Genomic DNA, 26,205 nt, shown 5'->3' with positions numbered 1-26,205 from the left:
TGAACTAAAAATAAGATTAATTAAAAAAAAAAATCCATGTTGGCCATTTGGAAATAGGGTTAAATATAGAGAATTTCTTTGTATTGGATCACTCTGAAAACTAAACTGTCTCAATTTTGGCTCCTTTTTGACCTTTTCTCCTGAAAAGGGAAATCAGCTGCTGCAATTTCAAACTGGGCTCAGTCTCAAAGTGGCTGACTGAGGTGGGAAAGAAACAAGTTGGAAAACCCATAGCTAAAAATATTTTATTTCCAACCTTTCTTATAACACCCCTGAAGACTTCAGAGGTGAAGTCTTTGCCATGACATGCGCCCTGTTGATGTGAATGGGGCAATTTTCTGCCACTGGTATATTTGTACATAAAGTAGTTGCAAGTTAAGAGATTTGGTTCAATTCTTTGTGCTATAAAAGGGGATAAAAATATATATTTTGGCCTGAATGCAAGAATAATATTGAGCCATAAATGTGTATTAAAGCCACCACAAGTTATGATTATAGATTTTAAGCAGATGTTCTGATTTGATTTGTGGCTTTTATTTCCCCACTATTTTTAGCCTTAATGGCTGCTCTGTGACACCTTGCAGCACTCAAAATGCAGAAATGAGTCCTTGAAGTGTTTTGGCAGGGAGGGGAGATGAATGAGGCCTTAGAGACAGAGCCCTCAGGCCTGGCCATGCAGGAAATCATTCTGCTGGGGTGGAATCCCACATGTACCCAGTGAGCCCCATCCACCAAGCTGCATCTGCTGCTCACAGAGCCCGAGTTGTTCTGCTGACTGACACCAGCTGGTGCTCAGCTCCTTTTATCCTGGCCTTGTGTGGGTTAGCAGCTGGCCAAGACTGTTTTTAAGAGTGTATTTATAAAACTTCACAGCCGTGCAAGCCCAGATAGGGAGCAAGGACGTTTTGAGCTCGGCGCTGGAGGTGCAGGATGTCTCTTGGCAGATCTGGTTTCCCAGCTCTTGCTGCCGCCACGAACCTGCTGTCCCATCACTTGTACCCAAAAACAATGTTTCCTAAAAAAATCCAGGGGAGCAGAAACCTTGGGCTGAAGGCTCCCACAGATATTTTAAGTCATGCCTGTCCTGATCCCTCTGCAGGCGGCTGCCTGATTGGTATTTCAATAACGTGCTTATTCAGAAGGAAATTCTAACTCCTGTAGGGCACAGTGGTACTTTCATGCCTTTTTTACCCTGCAGCCTTTTCCAGCTGGCTCAAACCTGAACACTTCACTGTCTGGTAAGGACATCGTCTGGCTGAGGTGTAAACTACAGCACCTGATGGTGTCCTTGGTATTTAGGGTTGGTACATGAATAAATATGATTTTTTTTTAATCTTTCTTGTATTTATGTTCCACTGCTGGCAGATACTTCCAAATTTTATTAACAGTGAATGGCTTATTATATGTATTGCTTTTCTCCTTGTCTGCATATGATACAGACTTCCAAAAATAACCTGGTTTTTATCTTTTGGAAAGAGCCTGTATTTTTTGTGGGGATAAGGATTTATAGCGACATCTTGACAACTTCATAAAGTTTTTTCCCCTTTTTAATTTCCTAAACCAGAGCAACATGCTGAGATACACGGTAGAGATAGGCCCAACATCTGACTGATCAAAACGGGTTTTGAACAAATGCTGATGCCACCATTCTTCCTGTCTGTGATTCCTACAGAACCTTATTGCTTTGAAAAGAAATACCCTAGAAGGCACAATTGACTCTGCAGCAATGAGCTACATCAGACAGTGTCCCCTTCATGACTTCTACCCAGCTATCAACAATGAGAAGCAGACGTGCATGTTAAAAGACTGAGAAGGCACAACTTCCCCAAGAAAATGGAAAAAGAAAGCATTAGAATCCTTAAAGAGGAAAAGAAAGAATCAGGAGATGGGAAAAAGTTTTTGAAAATAATGCCTCAGGCAATGAGAGCTGCAGAGTGGAAGCTGGTTTCTACCTTCTGGGTGTCCAAACAGTAGATCAAACTGCAATGACTTTATGATATAATAAAAAATAATAAAACAAGAGCAATAACAGATTTTTTTTTTAAGTGCTGATTTGGTGTTAGAAAGCACAGCTTAACTTTTAACAGCTCAGCCACTTTGCCTGGCTCATTACAATACCTTCTGACTTCAGTGACTCCACTCAAAGTCAACCCAAACCAAAGACCCTATACTGAAGACAACCCTGAGCTTTTGTACATCTTTAAGCTAAATAGTTTTGAAACTGCTGAGTTTACTCCTACAGGGAAGGACTGATGGCAACAAATACATATGTGAAACAGTGGTTTATTTTTAGCATTTGTCATTTTTGGGGCTCCAGAACTGAAAGCAGTGATGGGTGAAGTGGCAACGGGTTGTGTGTGTGATTTGTAGCAGTTTGTATCTGGGCTCTGTGTTGTGTATCTCCTAATGATGAATGTGTGGGAGGGCCAGGTCAGGAATGGTTTCCACTCCAGTGCGCTGATTGTGTAGTTGGCAGTGGGCTCAATTAAAGTATAATAATCTGGTAATCTCTCTCCTGTTTCCATTCAGCTGCTTCACAGTGAATAGAACCAGTGAACGAGTATAGCTTTTGAAAAGTAGGTGAACTCCTGCCTCTTTGTCTGAGCAGTTTATGTCTAGTCAAGTAAAATGACAGGCAGAAGAGGCGACTCTCCAAAACGTTGCTCTCATGCTCTCATCATTACTGCCGTTGGTGCTGCTGTGAGATAACACTTGCTCTTTATTTCCCTTTCTAGGCTGCGGGTTGGATTTCCAGCAAGCTTCGCACCCCGGAGAAAAGAGGAGCTGATGTGAGAAAGGAGATATGGATACGTCCGTGGTGGGAAGGTGCCGCGTGCCCCAGCTCCTGGTTCTTCTCACGTTGGTGCTCAGCGGGGAGAGAACCGCGGCACAACGAGCAGGTACGCGCTCCGCTCGCTGCCTCACGCCCCAGAGCTGCTGGGCTCTCCCGTGATGGGAAGCCATCAGTTCTAGGAGGAAATCTATAAACAACCCAAGTTATTTACTGCTGGAAATACATAAAACAGACCTTAGGGATGGAGAAAGCTCAGGAGTCAAGGCTGTGACTTACCTGGAAAGTTTAGCTCAGCTACCCACAGCAAGAGGAGCAGCTCACCACAGTTTGCTCTGGATGTGCTCCATCTACCCCAGACTGGCATGGAGATCACTTCTTCCATCGCCTCCTGTGGGTGTCAGATGAGACCTGGTGAATCTTCTGCCTGGCTGGGACTTTCTTGTGAGCTAAACAGGGCCAGGGCATTGTTCATACCCTCCCTTGATCCAAGATATTTGAAGGATGTGTTGATGTGGTGCTTAGGGACATGGTTTAGTGATGGACTTGACAATGTTGGGCTAATGGTTGAACTTCATGATCTTAAAGGTCATTTCCAACCTAAATGACTCTAGGAGTCCATGTTTCTCTCCTGTCTGGTTATTAGCATGGTCTCTGGCACAGCTTTTGGCCTGGGCTCATGACCCCTCTCCCCCAGATGCCACTGGGTGCATTAGAGGATGGTGTAACTGAGGGACTGTTCTTACAGGGGTCCTTGATAAGGACTCGGTTTTTGTGTGGCAGCAAGAAGAGTTATTGACATCAGTGATGCCACACCTCAAATGAAAAATGGCTGTAGACCCACACAATTTTTTTATAAGAGTCCAAAGCCATTTTGAGATGGAGGTTTTCTATCTCTTTTTCTAGGAAAGCTGCTGTTCTGTGAGCTTGGGTAATTTATAAGAAAGGAAAGACTTTTTTAGGCCTTTTTCAGTTTAAGGAATAGCTGCTTTACAGCTTTCTTATGTGATCTCTCTATGGTTTTTTTGGGTGAAGTTTACCAGAAATAAATACTTAGGAACCAAACAAAGTGAAATCTCACTTTTTTTTTCTGCTTCTGGTCCTGTCACAGGCAGAATATAGTGAAGCCATTTATATGTTCATTCTCTACTTACTTTAAATAATTTTGGGTTTATGGCTTGTTTGTGAACTATTTTTAAAGGAAATATTGCAAAACAGTTGGTTCAGTGTATGAGTAGATGAGCACAACTCCTTGAATCATGCTCCCGGAGAGCATTTCTGCAATTATAAAACTGAAATTTTGCTTTTTTGAGTTATCTCCCATTTTCCCTTGACATGAATGGAATTGTTTCTGCCAGTAAAAAGTACTGTTATGTCATTCTTGGAAAACAATCAATTTTGTCCAGCAGTGGACATTAGAGCGCTGAAAATGTAGATTAATATTTACTAAGAGCATTTCTGCAGCCTTTCATCTCACTGCCACCAGGTCTGTAAGCAGAGAATCACCACTGCCAAAAAAAAAAAAAAGATCCTGAAAGACCATGTTTTTCCTCCCTGCAATATTGCCTTGAATAGGCATCACTTTTTAAACCTTAACTCCCCCTTGTTTTAAGGCTCATTGCCCTTGAACACAGACAGGATTCATTCTGTCTGTTCTGTTTGTTTTGAAATTGCTGTTCTCTCACCTGCTGAGAGTCATTAAAATAAGTAACAGGAAGGTCTTGCGGGTGTTGCTCTCTAGTTAGTCTCACCTAATTAACATTCTTTCAGCCAGAATAGATTAATATAATAATGAATTTAGGAAGGAGGCAAGGTGGGAAGTGTAAGCTTTTCTTACCTTTTAATATTTTTACCTTTTATAGTCTCCAAAAATCAAGCAGAACCACAATTGAGAGCCCAGCTGATATTCACAGATGTAGCTTGCATGCCATAACATAAAATGGCACAAACCATCATCTCCACTCTCATATTGCCTTCAAGAGAGTTTCCCCAGACAGACTTTTCTTGCTCTGGAGTTAGAGACAAGCACTCCCCCACTCACAAAATGCCATCACAGAACACAGTCCCACATGCCGGTTTCGGCTGGGACACAATTTTCCTCACAGTAGCTGCTGTGGGGCTGTGCTTTGGATGGGTGCTGGAAACAGTGTGGATGACACAGGGGTGTTTTTGTTACTGCTGAGCAGAGCTCACACTGAGCCAAAGCCTTTTTTATTCTTCCTCCCACCAGCCAGGAGGCTGGGGAGCACAAGAAATTGGGAGGGGACAAAGTTGGGACAGCTGCCCACAACTGACCAAAGGGATATCCCAAACCCTATCATGCTCAGAAGTAAAGCTGTGGGGGGCACTAGGCTGGGGACTACTGCCTGGGGACTGTGACTCAGTCAGTGGTGAGCAACTGTTTTCATTTGCATCACTCCTCTTTCTTGGGTTTTATTTATATATCATTGTTATTTTGCTTTTCATTACAACTTCTTTTTATTTTATTTTATTTTATTTTATTTTATTTTATTTTATTTTATTTTATTTTATTTTATTTTATTTTATTTTATTTTATTTTATTTTATTTTATTTTATTTATTTTATTTTATTTTATTTTATTTTATTTTAATTAAACTTTCTTCTCTCAACCCATGACTTTTCTGCCTTTTACCTTTCCAATTCTCTTCCCCCCAGTCCTGCTGAGGGCAGTGAGTGAGGGACTGTGTGGTGCTTAGCTGCCAGCTGGGGTTAAACCACAACAACAGGTTGTTTCCAAAGAGATCCCCTGTGGATGGGCTGGTCCCAATGTGATCCCAATCCCGTGTGCAGAGGTCATTCCCACAGGCACTGCAGCAGCTGGGATGTGCTGGGATGTGCTCTGCTACAGAAGTCAACACAGCAGCAGGTGATGCTCATTTCTCATCACCTGCCACGCTCCATTCAATCACTCTCATGGTCATCATGCAATGCCTTGAGCACTGACCTACTCTTTTATAACACTTTTTAGTCTTTTCTGAAGGCAAATCCTCTCTGTGCAGCAGAGCTATCCACTCCTCCCTTTCCAGAGCCATGGGCTGTTATGGAATTCTTCCATTCCGGGCAAGGTGACAACCCTGGGATGAGAAAAAGATCCAGAGCTAATTTGTGTCAAAATCTGAGTGTGAGAGAAGATTTTGTGACCTTCCTGTAGGTTCAAAGGCTGGAATTCAGTAGGAAATGTGTAATTTTACCACTGGTCAAACATGCAGTTGTACTTTGTGAGACAAGAACTTCTGGAGAAGCAATGGTTGGCAGCTGTGACCAAGCTGACTTTGTGGAGCAGCTTTCAGTCTTAAAACTCTATGGTCTATAATACAGGTTTAAATAAATATAAGCATATATATATACATTTTGTCCAGTTATATTAATAACTCTTGGGCATCAGTGGCACTTTTATGGATTCCTGACTTGCATGTATCCAGAAACAGCTAAAAAACATCTCCCAAGAGATCTACTTTTTTTTTTGGCAGATGTCTGACAAATATGCAACCAGTCTGGATTGATATAGGGCAAGCAAGTTGCAAATAAAATAGCTTTTTGTTCTGGATTATACAGGCCTCACATTGCAAATATCAAGGCTGGAGGCAAAGGGATGGTTTTGGGGGTAAGTAAACTTTTCCCCTACAAGGCAGCTGCCCTTTTGGAACACATTCCAAAATTCAGTAAGTCATCCTTTAGTCAATAGGCAGTGGCAGAAAGCCTCCAATTTGAAATAATCTTGTTATAGACCTGCTACATCAACATATCATGCTGGGCAAAAGAACAGCTTCTAGCTAAGCATAAATGATTTATAACATTAATGCAAGAGTGGACATGAAGGCTTCATTACTCAGGGTCAGGATTGGCATAGGCAAGGTCAGGACAGGGCTTTTGATCTGTCCAGGTCATTTCAGAGCACTGCCTGAGCAAAGGCACTGCGATGAAGTCAGAGAAAAATATCTTCATGCAGGGGGTGTAGCTGAAGGATTGAGCAGAATTAGTTAAAAGCAGAGGAATGGAAAGGGTTTGCATTTCAAAGCCAAGTCTGTGCTGCTCTGTAGATGTCCTGAAACTGATGAGGTGAATCACAAGGAAGAAGGGCTGGGAATCTGCTCTTCCTCTGCAGGATAGGGAGAGGGTTTTCTGCCTTTTCCAAATTGCTCACTAGGGAGCTGTGTCTAGGGAAGATTTGGTGTCTGGTCCTCTGCATTCATTCTCCCTTAACACTGTCTTCTGTCTCTTTTGCAGGCTGCAAGAGTGTTCACTACGACCTTGTCTTCCTCTTGGACGCCTCCTCCAGCGTGGGAAAAGAAGATTTTGAGAAAGTTCGTCAGTGGGTGTCCAATTTGGTGGAGACCTTTGAGATTGGGCCAGACAAGACCCGAGTAGGGGTGGTGCGGTACAGCGATCGGCCGAGCACAGAGTTCGACCTGGGCAAGCACAAAACCCGTGAGGAGATCAAAGAGGCTGCACGACAGATTCAGTATTATGGGGGCAACACCAACACTGGAGATGCTCTCAGGTACATCACCACCTACAGTTTTTCCAAAGAAGCTGGTGGGAGACTTAGTGATCGAACTGTTAAAAAAGTGGCTATCCTTTTGACTGATGGAAGGAGCCAGGATTTTGTCTTGGATCCAGCCACTACAGCCCATCAGGCTGGGATTAGGATTTTTGCTGTGGGTGTTGGAGAAGCCTTAAAAGAGGAACTTGATGAGATTGCTTCAGAGCCCAAGTCTGCTCATGTGTTTCATGTCTCTGATTACAACGCCATCGATAAAATTCGGGGGAAGCTGAGGAGGCGTCTCTGTGAGAGTAAGTAGAGCTTTCCTTTCTGCAGAATTAGAATACGTTCAGTTAGCATAGATATGAATATTAGATATCCTAATTTCATATAGATATGAAAAGATATGACTGTTTTCTTTCATGCTTATACTTCATTTTCATGTCTTCTACCCAGTTCCACTCTGTAAGAGATCACTGTTCAAGGCCAGGTTGGGTCCAGCTTCAAGCAGCCTGATCCAGTGGAGTACTGCTTATGGCAGGGATCTGGAATTCGGTGATCTTTAAGGTCCCTTCCAATACAAAGTATTCACTGATGCTGTGATTCTATGATTTTACTACAGGAGATGTGATGGGTTTTTCTGGCAAGTCAGTACTAATTATAGGTCAGCTTCCACAGTAAACCATGAATTCCCTTTTGGCTCTGATATAGTTCAATTACTTTATAATAATTTGGACTACTGAATATGAATAGTGATGTCTTATTTATACCCAGATTTTGGTTTACTTTGTATGGGACCCTTTTCCCTCTTCTTGCACTGTACTGCGAAGAGAACCCTCTGGGCACTGCCGGGGATGATCCTAAAGGAAGCAAAGGGATGTTTGTGCTTTTCTGCCATTCAGCATCTCAACTCTACTGACAGCTGTGTTCTCTAGTGCTCTGGCTGCCCACAGCAGAAGCATTTGTGATGTTTTGAATGGCTTTTAATGGAGAAAAGTGTGGGGGATTTGCACTGCATAAATGACCCTGATTTTCCAGCTCCTTGATGAAGAGGATGGGAATGGCATTGTGGCTGCTGTCTCCCAGCACTTTAATAGGAGCAGCAATCACACAGCCTGTGCTTCCACCACTGATAAATCACTCTCTTGTTCTTAGTGGCTACATGAAAGCTGCCTGGTTATCCTGCTTTTTGCAGTGTGTGCTGTGATTACTGTGAACAGGCCTCGTAGCTGATGTTGTGAAGATCTGTTATTGCTTTTTGGAGCTTCCCTTTGTAAAAAATAAACTCTGGACTTATGTAGGGTCCTTAAAGAGTGACAAATGCAAGTAGGCAGAGTCTATTTGGCATTACCCAACAATATCAAGATGTTTCTGCTTTTTTAGCCTAAACATAAGTGGGTAATGGAGGGTGTAATCCCAATACAAATGGAAGTGATGGGGAATAATAATTGTAAGCTATGCAGACTGAAGGAGCTTGGTTTTTTTCTGTGAAAATCTTATGTAATCATACACACAACTGGGCTCTAATAGAAAATGGTGAACCCTTCCAATTGGCACACTTGACAAACTCAACTTCCTGTTGCGGCTGTTGAACACCAAAACCATGATTTTCCTTTGCAATTCTGTTACTTTCCTTTTCCAAAGCAAGTGTTTACCCTGCTTTGTACCTGGGACATCATTTGTCACCTGCTCAAAAAAATCTTTTCCCTGCCTGTCAGTGTATAATACCTTCTGTCTGTGGCTTTCTGAGCCCATCCACACAGGCCAGCATAACACTTTTCCTTCTATTGCAAAGGATCACCGGGAGCATCCTTCATCCTGGATGACAGTCACTCCCCAAGGTGCTTGCTTCTACCTGCACTGCTGAGCTCAGTGAGAAATGGGGCTGTGCTCAGTTCAGCACACATCTCTGCTGCTCCTTCCTCCTGGGGGGAGGACTCCTCACACTCTTCCTCTGCTCTGGCATCAGCTTCTCCCTCCATGTGTCCACAGGTCCTGCCAGGAGTTTTCTCCACCATGGGCTGTGTCACAACTTCCTTCAGGCTCCTGTGTGGGGTCCTGCAAGGGCTGCAGGTGGATCCCTGCTCCCCCATGGACCCCCATGGGCTGCAGGGGCACAGCTGCCGCTCCACGGGCTGTGCAGGGGCTGCAGGGGAATCTCTGCTCTGGCACCTGGAGCATCCCCTGAGCCTCCTTCTGTACTGGTGTCTGAAGGGCTACTCTTCTCTCACAGTCTCACTTCTCACCTCTGACTGCAATTTCTTCTGCACAGTAACTTTTTACCCTTTTACCCTTAAATGTTACCCTACAATCCAAGAGTCTTCCCTGAATTTTTCCTCCTGCATTTAAAACAGGGAAGGTGCTCTTTAGCAGAATCAGTGTTATCATACTTATTTAATTTATTGATTTGCATGCAGAAAGCTTTCAAGAGGCATGATGTTTAGATCAGGTCTAAAAAAACATGAAAATGTTGCTGAAACAGAGAATGAGGTAATGAGAGCACCTCCAGCAGAAATATTCTATTAGAGATCAGTGAATTTTTTGTTACCTCCATGTGTGAGGTAGAAATGTTTTGGGGGGTGAGAGAATGGAGATGGAGAACAGGACCAAGTGATTTCTTGTGCATGCACCACTTTTAAATTCCATGTTAATGTAGTAGGGACAGGAAAGGAGTTCTCTGTGCTGGCTAGGCCTTCTACATGTTTAGAAGATCAAACTTTTAACAGCTGTTGCAGTTACCTTTCAGTGGTTTTAATGACAGCTCTGCATAAGACACAAACATACAAACCACGGGGTGGGTGGAAAACGTGACCAGGGCTCATGCCAAGCTGCTGTTTATTTTGTGCACATTCTGAGACAAAAGCATATATTGCCACAGCCAGGTTCTGGTTTTAATAGACATAATCCTGTGTAAGCTCCAGGGAGACACATGAATCAGGGTGGAAATGGGAGGAAGATTTTTTTGTACTGACCACTGATGAGTCCTCCAGCCCTGGTACTGCTACTGAAATGGGAAGGGTTGTGAAGTGCTGCAAATGCTGGATTTCATGCCAGCAGCTGCTCAGAATTGCTTGTCTCAGGTCTCCCTGGACATCTGGTGTAGACTCTGTCATTCCATCTTGCTATATTTGACTGAATTCATTGCTAAGAAGATGTCATTGAGGGCATTAATAGCATTTTAGCTTTCTTTTGATCTTGTGGCAGTAAGCATAGCATAATTAAAAAAAAAAAAATCAAAAAAAAACCCCATGTCTGCTCAGTAGGACATTGTGGCAGGAGGAGATATTTTTGCCCCACATCTCCATTACATTTTGGATTATAGTTGGCTGGCAAGAATGGGTGATGCTTTCGCAGGAAAGCAGGAGAGATAAATTCAGCTAAAAATTCCAGAGCTGCTACATGTTTCCTAAATACAGTTCCTGCTTATATGTTGTAGGGATAACAACAGGCAGCTATGGAATATTTAAAAATATACTAGACCAAAGGACTGTCATCACTTGAATCTCAGATACTTTGCAAACAGAAGGAGATGAGTCTGAATTGAGTCTGAATTGTTTCAATAATGAGCTGGTACCAATGGTTTGCCATTGATTTCTGTTGATTTAGTGAGGTCTGTGATAAGATATCAAAAGCAGTCACATGTCCAGATGACTCACAACATTTATATTTCTATTTTTACACGTCTTTGTTGACTTTGGGTTGTATGTGAAGTGCATAAATATAAGACTTATGCCACCCCTATTCTGTTACTGATGATGAAGGGCTTCCAGCCTTCAAAGCAACACCTTGAACATCCATCAAAAGGATAGTCTGAAAGCTTCAGATGTCTTTTTTTGAGGTTGTCTTTGCCCAGGTTCATGATATATTCACAGAAGAACAGCAAGCTGTTTCTTTTTGGCCCTTAGTGCTAAAAATACCTTATGCACAGAGACCATGACAAAAGACAGGCATCTGAATTGCCATATCTTGATTGACAGTTCCTAACAGACTTACCAGTACAGTCAAATATCACAAAAGTACTGAAATACTGGAACATATAAACACCTAAGGATATATTCCACATTTTGCTGCTCAAGAAGATGTCCAGATTAAGTGGAGGTACCAAGAATTTGACCGTCACCTGAAAATCTAGTGACTTTCAGATGGCTTTGGAAGTCTGTACAAAGCTCAGCAAACAACTGCTGCTTTTTAAAAAGCTGCAGCTGGACAGTGACCCAGCTGATGTCACCTCTGAGATGTCCTGCTGCTTCTTGATGCTGCGCTCCCACAGCTGTCCTGGTGCCTTTCTCAAGCTCTGTAACATCTCCTTCTTCCAGCAATCACTCATGGCACAGACCACAGGATCACTCATCCTTTCATCACCACATTTGCTGGCTAATTGCAGTTTCCTGTGAAGGCATGAAATGTCCGTGACAGAATTTCCAACTGATTTATCCTTTACTTGAAACTAAAGACAAAAAAGACTTCTCATGGATGTCAGGAGACAAAATGTTTGCTTAGTGGTGATCTTCTGCCATTTAGTTGAGGGACTGTCTGGTATCTTTTGGCTCCTGGAAGTGCACCACAGATATTCAGATATTCTTTTTCTCTTACAGAACCTTTTATTTTCAAATCAAATGTCTGAAACTCTCAGATCTAATTTTCCACTTGGACCAGTCATCACCAGCTTAGAGAGAAATGGTTCCAGAGCTGGTGTCTGGCAGGCAGCTTTGAACTCTTTGGATGAGCTGTGGCTGCTGGTTGTCCCTTACTTTTTCCACAGATCATGCAGAAGTGATTGTTCTCCCAGATCATAACTACAGCTCTGTTCTGGCATTGTGTAATCTCCACATCATTTAAATGTTGCATGTCCAAAGAAGGGCATCACAGCTGGTGAAGGGTCTTTATCATGAGTCCTTTGAGTGAAGGCATAGGGAGCTGGAAGTTTAGCCTGGAGGAGAGCAGCTGAGATGGAATCTTATTGTCCTCTACAACTCCCTGAAAGGATGATGCCTTAAGTTTTTAGCTTTTTTATTTTTCAGATCCTGTACTGCATTAGTGTATAACTGAACTCCATTTAGGGTGTTACTAAGCTCTCTTCACATCTTGGTCAGACAAAACAATCCCTCCAGGCCTGACAGCCAGGGACAGCCTCAGACCCCGAAAGCATCAGCAAAAGTGAACTGGGGGGAAGCAAACTGGGGGAATATGACTTCATTACCTGAAGCTGTAACTGGATCATTAACCCCTCATAAGCTAATAGACCAAATTTATATCTCTCTGAAAAACTTGTGACCATTGTCCGTCTTGGGTGTGGTCTCTGTGAGGCTTTTGCACTGCCCAAGGTGTATCTATTGAAGGCCTTTAATAAATAAATACTTTATTTTCTAAGATCTATTGGGGGCCTTTAATAAATACTTACTTTATTTTCTAACTCTGTCTAGCCCCTGTTCTAGGTAGCCATTCCAAGGCATTATAGCCAGATGTGGATTTGTCTCTTCTCCCAGGTAACAAGCAGGAGGACAAAAGGAAACAACCTCAGGTTTCACCAGGGGAGGTTTAGATTGGATGTTAAGAAAAATTTCTTCACTGAAAGGATTGTCAAGCAGTGGAAGAGGCTCTCCAGGGAAGTGGTGGAGTCACTATCCCTGGAGGTATTTAAAAGATGTGTAGGTGTAACACTTGGGGACATGGTTTATTGGTGGACCTGGCAGTGCTGGGTTCATGGTTGGACCCAATGATCTTAAGGGTTTTTTCCCACCCAAACATTTCCATGATTCTAAATAAATTTTTATTTTCCTTGGGACTCTGAAATGAATAGGCTTTTTCTGAGAATTACAACAGCACTGTTTATGACCAGCCCCACTCTAAAAAAGGAAATCTTATTCTCCCGAACTTCCTTCTCCCATCTGCCAGCAGATGCATCTATGTGGCCCCACCATGAACTATAGCAGGAAGCCAATGAATATGTTTTTCCTTTCCCAGATTACTTTTACTCAGATTCGTTTCACCATGCTGTCCCAGGGGAGGAACTGGCACAAGGTGAGAGCAGCTAATAGGAGCAGAAGACCTGGATGGTGTCCTTTGGTACAGTGCTAGCTCATATCAGCCTGATGAACTTTAGTTAAGGACTTCAGAAAACAAAAAAATCCTTCGTGTGCTCCCAAAGCAGACCTGAGCTTGTGATCTGCTTTGCTCTGGTTTATGCTGTATATAAAGTGGATTTCTGGGTGGGTTTTTCCCATTCAAACTCCACTTCTAGGCTTCAGCAAAACTTGCTTGCCTTGAATAAACATTTTGCTTAACAAAAATATCCCACTGCAGATGGATCTCTTCAGGATCCTGTCCCATTTTCCTTAGACAGGCTTTCCAGTACACATAATTGTTGCTGTTTTACTGCTGCCTCAGCTCCTGTTGGTTCAGGGAGGGATGGCAGAGCTCTCCTCCTCAGACAGGCTGTGTCTGGCTGGGAGCATCTTGCTGGGGGCTGTTGGTAGGAGGGATGAGCAAGCTGCCACCACCTTCACTTAGAGACAGACTGTCTGTCAGTGCCTCCAGGCAGCACTTTGATATTTCTGTGCACTTGGGTAGCTTTTCTCCTCCAGAATGGATGTTAGCTCTGTTAGAGTTTCAGAGAGTGATTTATTGATTTATTTTCACTCCCTTGTACATTGGAAAAAGCAATGTCTTAGACATTGCCTTCAGGTGATGAGGGTATTTCAGCATCTGTGGCCTGATTTCTTCTTTTTGCTGAGGGAGAAAAGATATGAATCCAAAAGTCATCCAAAATTCAGAGTTTTAGAAATAAGTCTGTGACAGAAAATGGTTTTACTTCTTTTCTTTGATGCAGTTTGTGAGAAAAGAAGTCTGTTCCATACCTGCAACTTCATACAGACCACTTGGAATATTAATATGGGACTCTGAAGAGAGGAATATAATAAAATGAGATCAATTAAACCTTTTGCACTTGCCTTTCTTATCTCTAGCTTCTATCTTTAGCAGTTACAGGCAAATAGTAGCATCATAAACCACAGGCAATTGCTTTATGTAAAACAGTGAATCTCTGGACTGCCAAAAACATCTTGTCTGAAATCACAAAATCTGCCTGGATGATAACATCTCCCTAAATTGTAATAGGTTTTCTTGCATTTCAGACAAGAAAGCTCTCTGAACAATGTTTGATGTACAGTAAAAATAATTGTAAAGACAAAGACTCAGATTAAAGTAAGTCCCAGATTTAGAAAGAAATATTGAGGCAATCAGGAAAAGCATGGGTCTCACAGCCCTATGAAAAAGTGATGTGCTGCTTGGAGGAAAAAAAAAAAGGGGGGGGGGGAAGTGGTGACTATGAAAGCCATTTCTAAATAATGTAGAAGTGAAGGAGAACTACAGAAATAGGAACAGGCAAAAAGCTGGAACATATTCTTATATGCTGGAAGTATCTTGTTTTTCAACCCTTTCTGCAGCCCACATTGATTTTGCAGGAGCTGTGGATGCTCAGCACTTTCAATATTCAGCTGTGGAGCCCAATACTTCTCCAGCTGCAGTCAGAAGGAGGCTTTCTGTCTGCTCCAGTGGAGCCCAAATGATGGGGCAAATGAGACAGGTCATCCTTGGGGCAGCACTGTTCCTCCTGGTGTGTTCTGTCTGAGGGACTGCTGAGGAATGCTCAGCAGAAAGAACAACCTCTGAAGATGGCCAGATGCTCAGCAGGAGACTGGGGCAAGGCACTTAGAAACCTCTGAGGCTTTAGGTTTAGTTACAGGCTTTTCTGTCCAAGAAAAACAAAGCAAGGAGGAGAAAACCCTTGGCATGTGGCCTTCACAAATCTTAAATGCTTTAAATTTCAGCAGATTTGTACAGTCAGGCCTTTCTTCCTCCTTTGCTTACAACCCCTAAACTGACCTGAAAGGTCACCAGTTACTTATAGTCTTAGTGTTCTAAGCCTGCTTTGTGCTTAATATTTATGCTTTATGTGACTATTCACATCAAAATCTAACTCCCAGCACAATCTCTAAATGGCATAGACCATTGCCTGCTGTGGTTAGGTGCACCTGCAAATTAAAGATTTCGTCTGCTCTCCTTTGATTTGGGGATGTAGTTCTTTTTAGGATAGGAAAAGTCTGGGGAGGTGCTATGGAGATTTATTCCCAGTTCTTCTGATGGACCTGGTAAAATTTATGGGAAATTATAGAAAATCTTGAATCTGCATCAGAGCATGCAATGTAATAAAGTAATAAGATTTTAGACTTCTAAAAACCAGTGGGTTTCCTCAAACCCCCAGCCCCTTGTAAAATGAATATTTCTGTAAACCCACTATAGCAGTGGTGAGCTTGGGCTCTCAGGGCTGGGGGGACTTTCTTTTGCTTCTGGCTCCATAAATTCCAGCTTCAAAGTCTTGTGAGGAGTAACTGCAATGGGAGCTGCAGATCCTGTGATTCAGCCTAATGAGGGAGTCTGGAGATACCATGGTAGGAACTGGATTTCATAGAAGGATGAAGTGTTTGCTGGTAATGGGCTGCCTGTGTCACCTGGGAAAAAGTTTGGCACAAAAACTGAGTTTTCTCTTCAAATAGATTAACCAGAAAATTTGTGACCTGTCAAGGTGTTGAATCAAGTGCTTCACCTGATAATTGAAATTATTTTGGAACAGTTTCACAGGCAGAACAGAACTATAAGACAAACTATAACACAAAACTCTGTTCAAAGCTAGTTAAGCTGTCACATTAACACCTGGAACAAAATGGGCAGGACCACCTATTTTTAAGATCTGGGATGAAGCCATTACTTCCAGTTTTGTGTTCAGCTGGGCTGTTTTTAGAAGCCTGTGTTATTTATTTCTGTGATCAAAGCAAAGCCGGGCATTTAAGTTTTAATGGCTTATTTTGAAGCTGTAGATAGATCATAAAATCCAGAATGGCCTGGGTTTGAAAGGATCATCTCATTCCAATCCCTTTGTCATGGACAAGGACACCTCCCACTAGACCAGGTTGCTCAGAACTCCATCCAGCCTGGCCTTGAACACTTCCAGGGATGGAGCATTGGTTGAACAGTTCTGTGATACCTGTAAACCTTGAAACCTTGCATGGTGTCTCTGCAACAGAGAGATTCATGATATAACTAGAGTTCAAACTCAAGTGATAGAATGATTTCCTTTTTTATCCTTTGGCAATATGAAGCGGTGTATCTTTTCTCCTGTGGAAGTTTGTAAATGCTGTTGAATTTCAACCTTTTTTTTTTTCTTTAAATAAATCAAGACAACAAACAGAATTGCATTCTAATGTACCAGTCTGTTGAGAATATTTCTTGCTCAGTGGTAGAGCTGCAGTGTGGTTTAACTGGTGAGCTATTTTTGTTAGTAAATTGCAGGGTTAGTGGTTCAATCCCATCAAGTTGCCTACAAGTTATTCCCAAATACCAAATTCGTTTTCAAATCAGTAAGCTTGTTTATGATGCAAAACAAAAGCAGTGGGAGTGCTCTGACACCTTGGAGAACTGCTTTTTTGATAAAGTGCTAATTAAGTTCTTTACAATGCAATTAAGAAATTGTTGCAAGCTCTGCTGTATTTGTGTACTTTAAAATGCTGAAGAATAGTTCTAAGTTCTGCATAAAATATTTTTTGGCATGCTGTATACTTTGGGAACTGTGAGTACTGCTGCTAATCCTGGCCAGAAGTAGGGAAGGTCCCTTTCAAGTGAGGTAGCTCATTTGGATAAGGTGATTTTTTTCACTTGTTGTCCTTGTCTGTTGAACAGCAGGGTCATGGGGCATCAGATTCCCATACTCCATTAATTTCCTTATGGACTAGTCAGTTTTGCCATAACTTCATCTGTACTCTAGGAAACAAAGGAATTTATATATAAAATGCACATATATGCAAATATGTTTGGGTATGTGCATAGGACACATGTTTGTTTCTATATGTATAAACTCTGAAAAATAAACCTGTGTCTTTTCAGCCTGAAGTAGCAGTCTTTTTTTACAGTGAGGTAGATAAAGTTATAACATGGTAAAGCTCTAGAGAGGATGAAATACAGGACATTTTTACTTCAGACTACACGCAATCAACCCAATCCACCACCTCTGGGTGAGACTTCATTTTGCTACACTACCATAGGAATCACTGTGCTTTGTTCCTCCAGGGTTTTACAGCAAGATGGAAAGCATTTATTAGTTCTATCTACATATTAGTTCTAAATCTACTGTAAAAATCTCTCTGATTTGGCACTGAAGATGCAACACCTCTGTCAGAGGCTGCCACACTAATATGACACAGGTGGGATGGTGCAGCAGAATTTTAGTCACTAGTGCTAAAGCTTTGTGGCAAATGACTCTAATGGCTTAGATCAAAGGGTGTTCCTGAGCTGAAGACTGAAGTTGGATCAGAACTGAAAGCCTCAAATAGAATTAAACAATTTTGCATCTTTATATTCAGGTATCTTCAGGAGGATTCATATCATCTTACTGCAGTAGCCAGAAAGTTATTTGTCCGTGCTCTTTTGATAGTCAGTGGAAAGGAACAGACATCTCAAGAGAATATTTCATCTTCTTTGAGGATGACTGTTTGAGACAGGTGACATGATTCGACCTCTGAGTGCCTCTTTCTTTTCACTCCCTTTTGAGAGAGCTTATATAACTTTCTCATTGGATTCTTCTCTCTGACAGCCAACAGCAAAAGAGTTGAATCTTTCCCTTCCATGTTCTGGGAATACAATAATGTTTGTTTCCTTATGCCTGTAAATTCAGTCTGATGGAATTTATATTACTGATGGATATTCAGGCCAGTGTTGCAAGCTGAGGTGGACGTGCTGCAATTCTCACCCAGCTCCCTGATCCTGCAGAGTTTGTGCAGTTGAAGGAGACAATGTCAGTTTAGAGAGCTGTTACCAAGTACTACCATATGTTTAGGGTCAAACATTGTACGGCCAAATTTATTTCATCCCTAAGGGTCTACTCCTGAGAGAAGAATGGTTCCCTCTCCCTCATCTTGGCTTCTGCCTAAATCTTGTTATAAATTGGTCCTTGAAGTTACAGTATCATGATATTACCTGCTACAGTCTGTTGACTCATTTATAGCAAGGAAAAAATACTTAAAAAAAAAAAAAATAATGACCGCAATACAATTAAGAGTAACAGAGACAGCTTTTTAAATTGCTATTGTTGAAAGACATCTTTGTTGCTAATAGCTTTGTTGTTGTTGTTGTTAATTGAAGCGTGAATCCACTCATGCTTAATGATCTTTCCACTTCTCACTGTAACAAAGTCAGACCCCAAACCAGACTGTACTTTACTGGCACCAAAATGGGAAGGATGCCAACTCAGACCAGCTTGAATGTAAACCAAACCCATGTTGCTGTTGCATCCTGGTTGTCTTCCCACAGAGACAAGCTAAAAATTCACTTGGAGGACCTGGTGAACAAACCCAGTGGAAGAACTGCTGTGATAAATTCATCCTGCTATGAATGGCTTTGAAAAGCTGACTTTGAACCAGTGGAGTTTTGAGTATGGGTTATGGTAATTAAACAATCTTTCTTATCATCTGATAGAAAAAAACAGAAATGGCTTTAAACTGAAATAGATTAAATCTGGATTAGATAGTAGGAAGAAATATTTTGAGGGTGGTGAGGTACTGGAACAAGTTCCAATGGACCAGGGCTTTGGTGTAGCTGAAGGTGTCTCTGCCCATGGCAGGTTTAGAGCTGAATGATCATTTAAGTTCCTTCCAAACCAAACCATTCTATGACTCCATGAATTATTAATTATAATTCACTCTGAGTGCCTTTTGCAGAAGTGTCCCTGTAAATGGCACCTCTGCAGTAGAGTACTGGTTTTGGCTGGGATCTAGTTAATTTTTTTCACAGAGGCTGGTGTGGAGATATGTTTTACATTTCTACTGAACACAGCATTGAAAATATAGAGATGTTTTTGTTATTGTTGAGCAGGGCTTGTCTGATGGAATAAAGCATGCCTTGTCTCAAATACTTTGACTTGTATATAAACATAACACGTATAAGAAGGATCGTGTTAGAAAAGGGATGTGCTCAGGGCTAACAATCTCTCGGGGACTGAAATGATCCAGAGCAGTCGTAGAGCCAGAGATTCCTGAAAGTCTCAGTGCTCTCTGGTGCAGCACACTGATCAGGGACTCTGGAAGGTCACTTTTGGTGACCAAAGGTCATTTTGGTGTCTAGAATAGGAAACTGGATGTCCTTTTTTTTTTTCAGTTCCTGACACCATATTTCCCTATATATTTTGGCAGTGTCCAGCCCCAAAAGCAAGAGGGCAGATGTTGGCCATAGTGTTCCTTCCCCAGTCAAGCTTATTGACAATCTTCAATCACCACTTCCACTCCAGAGAAATAACCCCACTTCTACACCTGTGGATCTGTTGGAGCTCATGACTCTAGTGAAAAGGGCAAGAGAATATCAAAATAGAAGGAAATCATCATTATTCCTGCTTGTAATGAATAGGATAGGAGTCTTATTTGAATTGTGAGTGTATAATATTCACAAAATAAAACAAAATGTACTGGAAAATTTACTGTGTTAGTTTATTCAGGGATGTATCTGCTAACTATTCCTCCAAGCTATCAGAGCTCTGTGCTGGAAGAGTGAATCATGCATGTTGATTTTTAACAAAGTTGTTTAAGGACAAGTGTAACATTTACAGAGCTGCAAATCTTTCAAAATTTAACATAATTTACACTGGCTGTTCTGATTTCTATTAGCAAGCATTGAAGCAGATGCCTGTCTAATTTACCTGCCTGATAAACTGTTCTTTGTAGTGACCTTAATAATATCCTGAAGAATTAATTTCCTGGGCTAATATTATATTTATAATTTATTTATCACCAGCTGAGTATTTACGTGCTCACAGCTTTACAAGCTGTAAGACACTGTGGCTTCACACAGTGTAAGATGGTACACAGGAATCTCTTTAATGTATGACTGGCTCAGAATCAAGGATTTTTATCATCTATAATTAGGAGTTTATCCCAGTGGGTGGGATGTTTTTTTCATCGTAAATCCTTCTGCATACTATTATTTAGTTAAAAATACTGTCCTGTGTGCTTGCTGACAGCACAAGAAAACAGAATAGGAGCTCTAAATAAATGGAATTTGTAGATGGGTTGCTACACCCTCCCACCACATTCACCTCTGCAAACTATTTTTGAGTTGATTATAAGTAATTTGGCTCTGGAGGTCGATATTTTTATTTGTTCTAGGGGGCCTGTAATAAAGAAAAGTCTCTCAGATTTTTACTTTGATTTCTGTGGGCACATGACTTGACCATAAAATGTTAGGTGCTACTGAAATGTTGAAAAATATCTCCCACTCTCACAGGGTCAAGAAAATTCTTCCTTGTTCAGATCCTAGAGAAGGTTGTGTCCTTCATTTTTTTTAAGGTTCCTTAGTTTGTCTTATAACTAAAGTATTAATTTCTGTTTCGGAGCATAGAGTAGTTTCACTCCTCTGTATTTATGCTCAGTAATATATTACTGCTAATCATTTTCCACAAACTAGTAGTGTGCCAGATAATAAATGTTTAATTAACCAAACATCTGAGAAAGTATTACACTGACTTGTCACGACTTTGTGCAGCTATTTGCATACATTCTGAGTTATTTCTAGTGGGTCCAGTGGTTTTCTTAAGCTTACACAGCAGGGCACTAAAAGACCTCAGAAATAAACCTTGGCTGAGCAGATTTACACATGGTGCAAATCCTCTCCTTGTGGGGTGCTCTGAAGATTTTCCATGAGAGGTTTGATGCACTCAAGTATAATGAAGATGCACATTGAGTCACAGAGATCCAACTCTTAGTCCTAAAAAACCTCCTGTCCTTCCAGCAGGGAAGGCATGTGAAACAACTGCAGAAACTCTTAGCAGATGGTTCCTTACTGCAGGCTGTCTGCAGAGGTTTTACCTGTGGGGGCAGGGGAGGGGTTGGGGGTGTCCCTACACCTTCTTCCTGTGCTCAGCACAGCCCAGCTCTCAGGATGAACCTGGCCTGGCCCTGCAGGGTTCTGGATGGTGTTTCTGCTCATGTGTGTTCCACTGCTCCCTGACAGGCACTTCCAGTGTGAGGCTAGGCTGAGGCTGTGCTGGTGCAGCTCAGGAACGGTGCAGGAGCACTTGAGGCTGTAATTGTGCAAGGCTGACCCTTTCATCTTCTGTTCTTTCCTTTTTTCTTCTCAATAATTGTCTCCCCTTCACCACAAAATGCACAGGAGAAGAACAGCTTGTCAGGAAGTGTTTTCTACCCGTAACTCTGTGGTGGAGTGAGAGGGAGAAATGCCAAGGGGAGGAAGTAAATTGATGTCAGTAAGTTCATAGTCACAGAGGTTGTTTTGTCTGTGCTTTCTCTTCCCCCACCACCCCTCATTATGGAATAAGCTCCCAAGTAACCTGCTATCACCAGAACACTGGGAACTGAAGGCACCAAAGGCCCTCTCCCCTTCATCTGCTTTGTCCCAGGGGCTTGTGACTTTTCTCCTGCAGCTGGATCTGGGTTCCAACTGAGCAGGGTTGATCAGTCACTAAGGGGAGGGGGCTGGCTGCTCATCTTCTTGTGGATTTCTGGTGAAAAATGGTCACTGATGGAGGAGTCCACAACTCCCATGGACTCAAGCATCCCCCACAATCTATCCTTTAAATAAGAAGTCTCTCTTGGCGTACAGACATCCTTTATTTTCTTCTCTTCTGGACTCAGTTTTTTTTACAGCATCCACCTTTTTTTTTTTTAATGTATGTGTATGCACACACATCCATATATATAACTGGAAGTGAATGGAGTGATTTTCTCTCAGTTTACACAAATAAAATCTAGGGAATGGAAACCACAGGGGTGGATAAACATGCTATTCATGCTGGGTGGATCTGTGCTCCCATGGGGGGAGGTGACAGTCCTAATTTCAGAATAGTACAGACTGAGCTTTCATTAAACCAGTACTTGTTTAATTATATAATTTTGAATGGGAAAGTGGAAAGTAAAGACATATATCTGCAATGAATCTATACTTATAATTTCTTAGTTTTGTTGGGTTTTTGGTAGTTTGGGGTTTTTTTTTTGACATGTTGATAATTTTCCTAGGGTTAGTGGGACCCATGAAAGAGCAGCTGAAGCCAGTATAAAGAAAACATTGCCTGTGTGTTTTCCTGCTCTTGGGCTGAGCTTTTAATTTCACTTTCATCTGGAATTACAGGCTGGATGCTAAGTTTTATCCTCCCTACACTTCTGGGTTTGTAGGTGAGGAGGAGCTCTGCTAGGGTGATAGCATGAAGAATTGCTTAATGTCAACTTTCACCAAAGAAAACAGTGCTGTGCTTACTCACCTGTGAGTCTGCCAAGTAGCATTTAACCTTCCCTGCTTGATTGACTCATTCTGCTATGGCAGCTCTTTTTAATGAAGGTGGAGCATAAAGTGATGAATTCCAGCTGTTGGATCCTTTCTGGGTTTGAATGGGCCAGCGCAGGTGTGGTTCATGTAAGGTTCACCATGGCAACATTAACTCAAAAGCAATTACATTTAGAACTTTATTATAGAAATATGGAATGGGTTGGAAGGGACATTAAAGGTTATCTACTTTCATCTTCCTGCCCTGGACAATGATACCTTTCACTGGATCAAGTTCTTAGAGCTCCATCCAGTCCAGCCTTGAACTCTGAGAGGAATGGGGCACCCAGAACCTCTCTGGTCAGCTTGTCCCAGTGCTTCACCACCTTTAGAGTAAAAAGATAATTTTTCTAATATCTAACCTAAACCTAGTGTCTTTCAGTTTGAAGCCATTCCCCCTTGTTCTGTCACTCCAGGTTTTTATAAAAAGTCTCTGTCCATCTCTCAGGTGTTGAAAGGCTGCAGTCAGGTCACCACAAAGCTTTCTCTTTACCTCCTGAAGAATCCAAATTCTCTCCACTTTTCTGCATAGGACAGATACTCCATCCTTCGAATCAATTTGGTGGCTTCCTCTGGATCTGCTCCCACAGGCTGATGTCCTACCTACATATATAAAGAGGTTAATGCAAATAATAGATTGGATGTACATGTGCAGCTTTATGGTTGTCTGGGCAGATGTGTGATGGAAGCTTGGGCTTGCTCAGTATTTGTGCAAGATGTCAAGAGAACCATGACACCTGTTGCCTCCCACTTGAGGCGCAGCACGGCGGCAACCTCTTTTGCCACTCGGTCCAAATACTCGCATACACCAATGTGGTTGACTGTACATGGGGTTTATTAACCATTGGGTAGGGGTTTTTATAGCAGGGGCCAAAGGTAAAGTAACGGTAAAGGGGGAAGGGTCCCTGCTTGCCCATGACATCGCGACATTTGTGCACACTGATCTCCCACATTTCCCCCCCCTTATGGTTAGTTAAAAACATGACAAATGTGAAGGTTAAAACTGACAGCAAACATAAAAATGTGCTGAAACTGAACAATATAACATAACAAACCCGAACAAACAAAATGTTAACTAGCCCCAACTGGTTTGTAAAAACAACAACAAAAATAAAACCATTCAGGACTTCTTCCTTAGCTTTGTCCTCTTCGCAGAGGTTCTGGAAACCTTTGGGCATATCGATTGTTCCATTAAGATAAAGTCAGAACCTGGCCAGGGTTCCAACTCTATCTGATGGACACTACTTTCCATTCAAGTGGAGTCCGAACCTGGCCAGTGTTCAAACTCCACTTGATGGATATTGTTTAAAATAAGGCTTCCAAAAACAACATTTAACTATGATGTCCCTTTGTTGGGGTTTCCTCTGCGCCGGCCCCTCCTTTAACTCAGCCACTGAGCCGACCTCGGTCCGCCATCGGGCTGCTTGATGTTTCGCCACAGCCCTCAGGACGCGAGGTATGCGGGCCGCTGGGGCATCTGGGGATTCAGTCCTGTAAAACAAGCTTTACAAATCTTATTAGTTTTTGCCCTGAAAGTCTGGTCTTATCGACTTAAGTGGGCACCATTTAATTTTATTGTCTCTTACGGCTGCGTACCCTCGCCCTGCGAGTACTAACCTCCAGCCTGTCTCCCACTCTCCTAACTCGTTTTTTACCATTACTTGTGGGCCTTCCTCTAGTGCCTGGGTTGCCCAGTGCCTCTGGGCAGGACTTTTTGATTCATCTCCCCTGGGGAACTGATTTAAAGCTAGCAAGGTGGTTGCTAGGATGCGCGCTTGATCTTTCGGAGGGATGGAACTGGTGAAACCTTCAGTTTTTGCTAGCACCTCCAGTTTATTTTTTAGAATTTGGTTAGCCCACTCAACAATGGCCTGTCAGGTGCTATTATATGGTATGCCGCAGACTAAAGTTATACCCCACCTCAGCGCGAATGCTTGTGTCGATTTCGAGATGAAACTCGGGCCATTATCTGTTTTGATTTGCTCTGGGATGCCTAGCCATGCCATGGCCATCAGCCAATGCTGGACAGCTGCCTTGGAATCAGTCCCTTTGTGCTGCGTGGCTACGATTTTTACACTGTAGGTGTCGACTGTCACTGCAAGCCATGCTCGGGGCTTCAGCAGCTGGCACAGTGTAAAATCAGTTTGCCATATTTCACCGGCTTTGGTGCCCCTAGGGTTGACGCCGCTGGACCAGAGTGGTGATTTTTGGCAATAGGGGCATGTGGCAACAACATGCCTCGCGTCGGCAGTTGAGATCCCGCATTTTGTGGCAAGTGCTTTGGCCCTGATATGTAAGGATTCGTGCAACTGACGGGCTTCTCTCAGCGTCCACAGCCCCTTTTCAGCGGCATCTGCTTTATTGCTCCCGGTCTGAAAAAATCCCTTGACCGGACTGTGGCTGTTGATATGAATTACAGACACGGTGCCCTTTCGTGAGTAGAGTGCTTCTTCCAGCAATGTAGCTGCTGCGGACACTGCTATCCAGGGCCCGGCCATGGCTAGGCAGAGTCTGGCCACGAATATGGAGTCTGTCATGATATTGAGATGATCCTCCAGAAACAGTCGGCATACTAGCGCCACGGCGGCTGCTTCGAGCTGCTGAACGGAAAGTGTGGGGTCTGTTGTTTTAATGCAGCGCCACTGCTCCCCTGACTGCCACACCACTGCTGTGGTGGAGGTTATTGAAGATGCATCCATGAAGACTGCTGGTCCTGGTCGGTCGATTATCTTCAGTGGGAGGTCGAGGTCTACCACAGCAAGTAGCTGCGTCCAGGGGGGCTTCGCTGCATAACAAACTTCTCCCCCAAATCCAGCGAGGGATATAGCCAGGTGCTCTGACATTGGCAGCGACTGTGTGGACAGTTGCTTGCGGAATGGTAGATGTATTTTAGTGGGTTCTGTGCCCAGATGCCTCAAGGCGAGCCTCCTGCCTTTCATAATGAGGCTACCAAGGTACTCAATTCCTGGGGAAAAGGCACGTAATGGTTTCCCCAAGACCACCCATTGTATTGGCTGGGCTTTTTCAGTTGGGCCTTGGGCTAGCACTCCTACTCCCCCTCTCTTAGTCATGTGGACATATAGGTCGACAGGCGTGTTCTCGTCCCATCTGGCGAGCGTGCTTGTCGACATCTGATGTTCAATGTAGTCGAGTGAGCTCGCTGCTCCGGGGTCAGTGTCTTCTGCTCCTATGGGCTCTTCCCCTTCAGGAGGTTGTTCAGGGGGCCCATGATCTCAGGAGGGACCAAAACGATGTTACGGAGCCACTGTAGAAATCCCACCAGCTGTTGCACGTCATGGAGCGTTCTGATGTCTCTGTGGATTTTTAGTTGGGGAGGGGTTACATAGGAGTCAGAGATTCCTACCCTTAGAAAGGTCACGCATGGTCCTCTCTTTATTTTTGCATGGGCAGTCTCAAACCCATGGGCTTCCAAAGTTTCTGAGACCATAGACACCAGTCTGTCCACTTGACTTGTCGATGGTGCAGTGACGAGGATGTCGTCCGTGTACTGGATGACGGTTGCAGTGGGATCATT

General features: G+C 42.7%; 1 protein-coding gene across 1 annotated transcript in view; it reads left to right on the top strand.

Moving 5' to 3' along the window:
• Positions 1 to 2,768: 2,768 nt before the first annotated feature.
• Positions 2,769 to 26,205, top strand: part of COL22A1 (collagen type XXII alpha 1 chain) — a 221,117-nt gene continuing 197,680 nt past the window's right edge. Inside the window, exons 1-2 of the mRNA XM_059867554.1 lie at positions 2,769 to 2,900; positions 7,040 to 7,606. Of these exons, the coding sequence (XP_059723537.1) occupies positions 2,804 to 2,900; positions 7,040 to 7,606 (664 nt within the window). The 5' untranslated portion in view covers positions 2,769 to 2,803. The remainder of the gene's footprint in view (positions 2,901 to 7,039; positions 7,607 to 26,205) is intronic.

Source organism: Haemorhous mexicanus, chromosome 1 (assembly GCF_027477595.1).
Source record: "Haemorhous mexicanus isolate bHaeMex1 chromosome 1, bHaeMex1.pri, whole genome shotgun sequence".
Taxonomy (NCBI): domain Eukaryota; kingdom Metazoa; phylum Chordata; class Aves; order Passeriformes; family Fringillidae; genus Haemorhous; species Haemorhous mexicanus.
The sequence above is the reverse complement of the archived record's forward strand: the minus strand, read 5'-3'. Positions and strand labels throughout refer to the sequence as shown.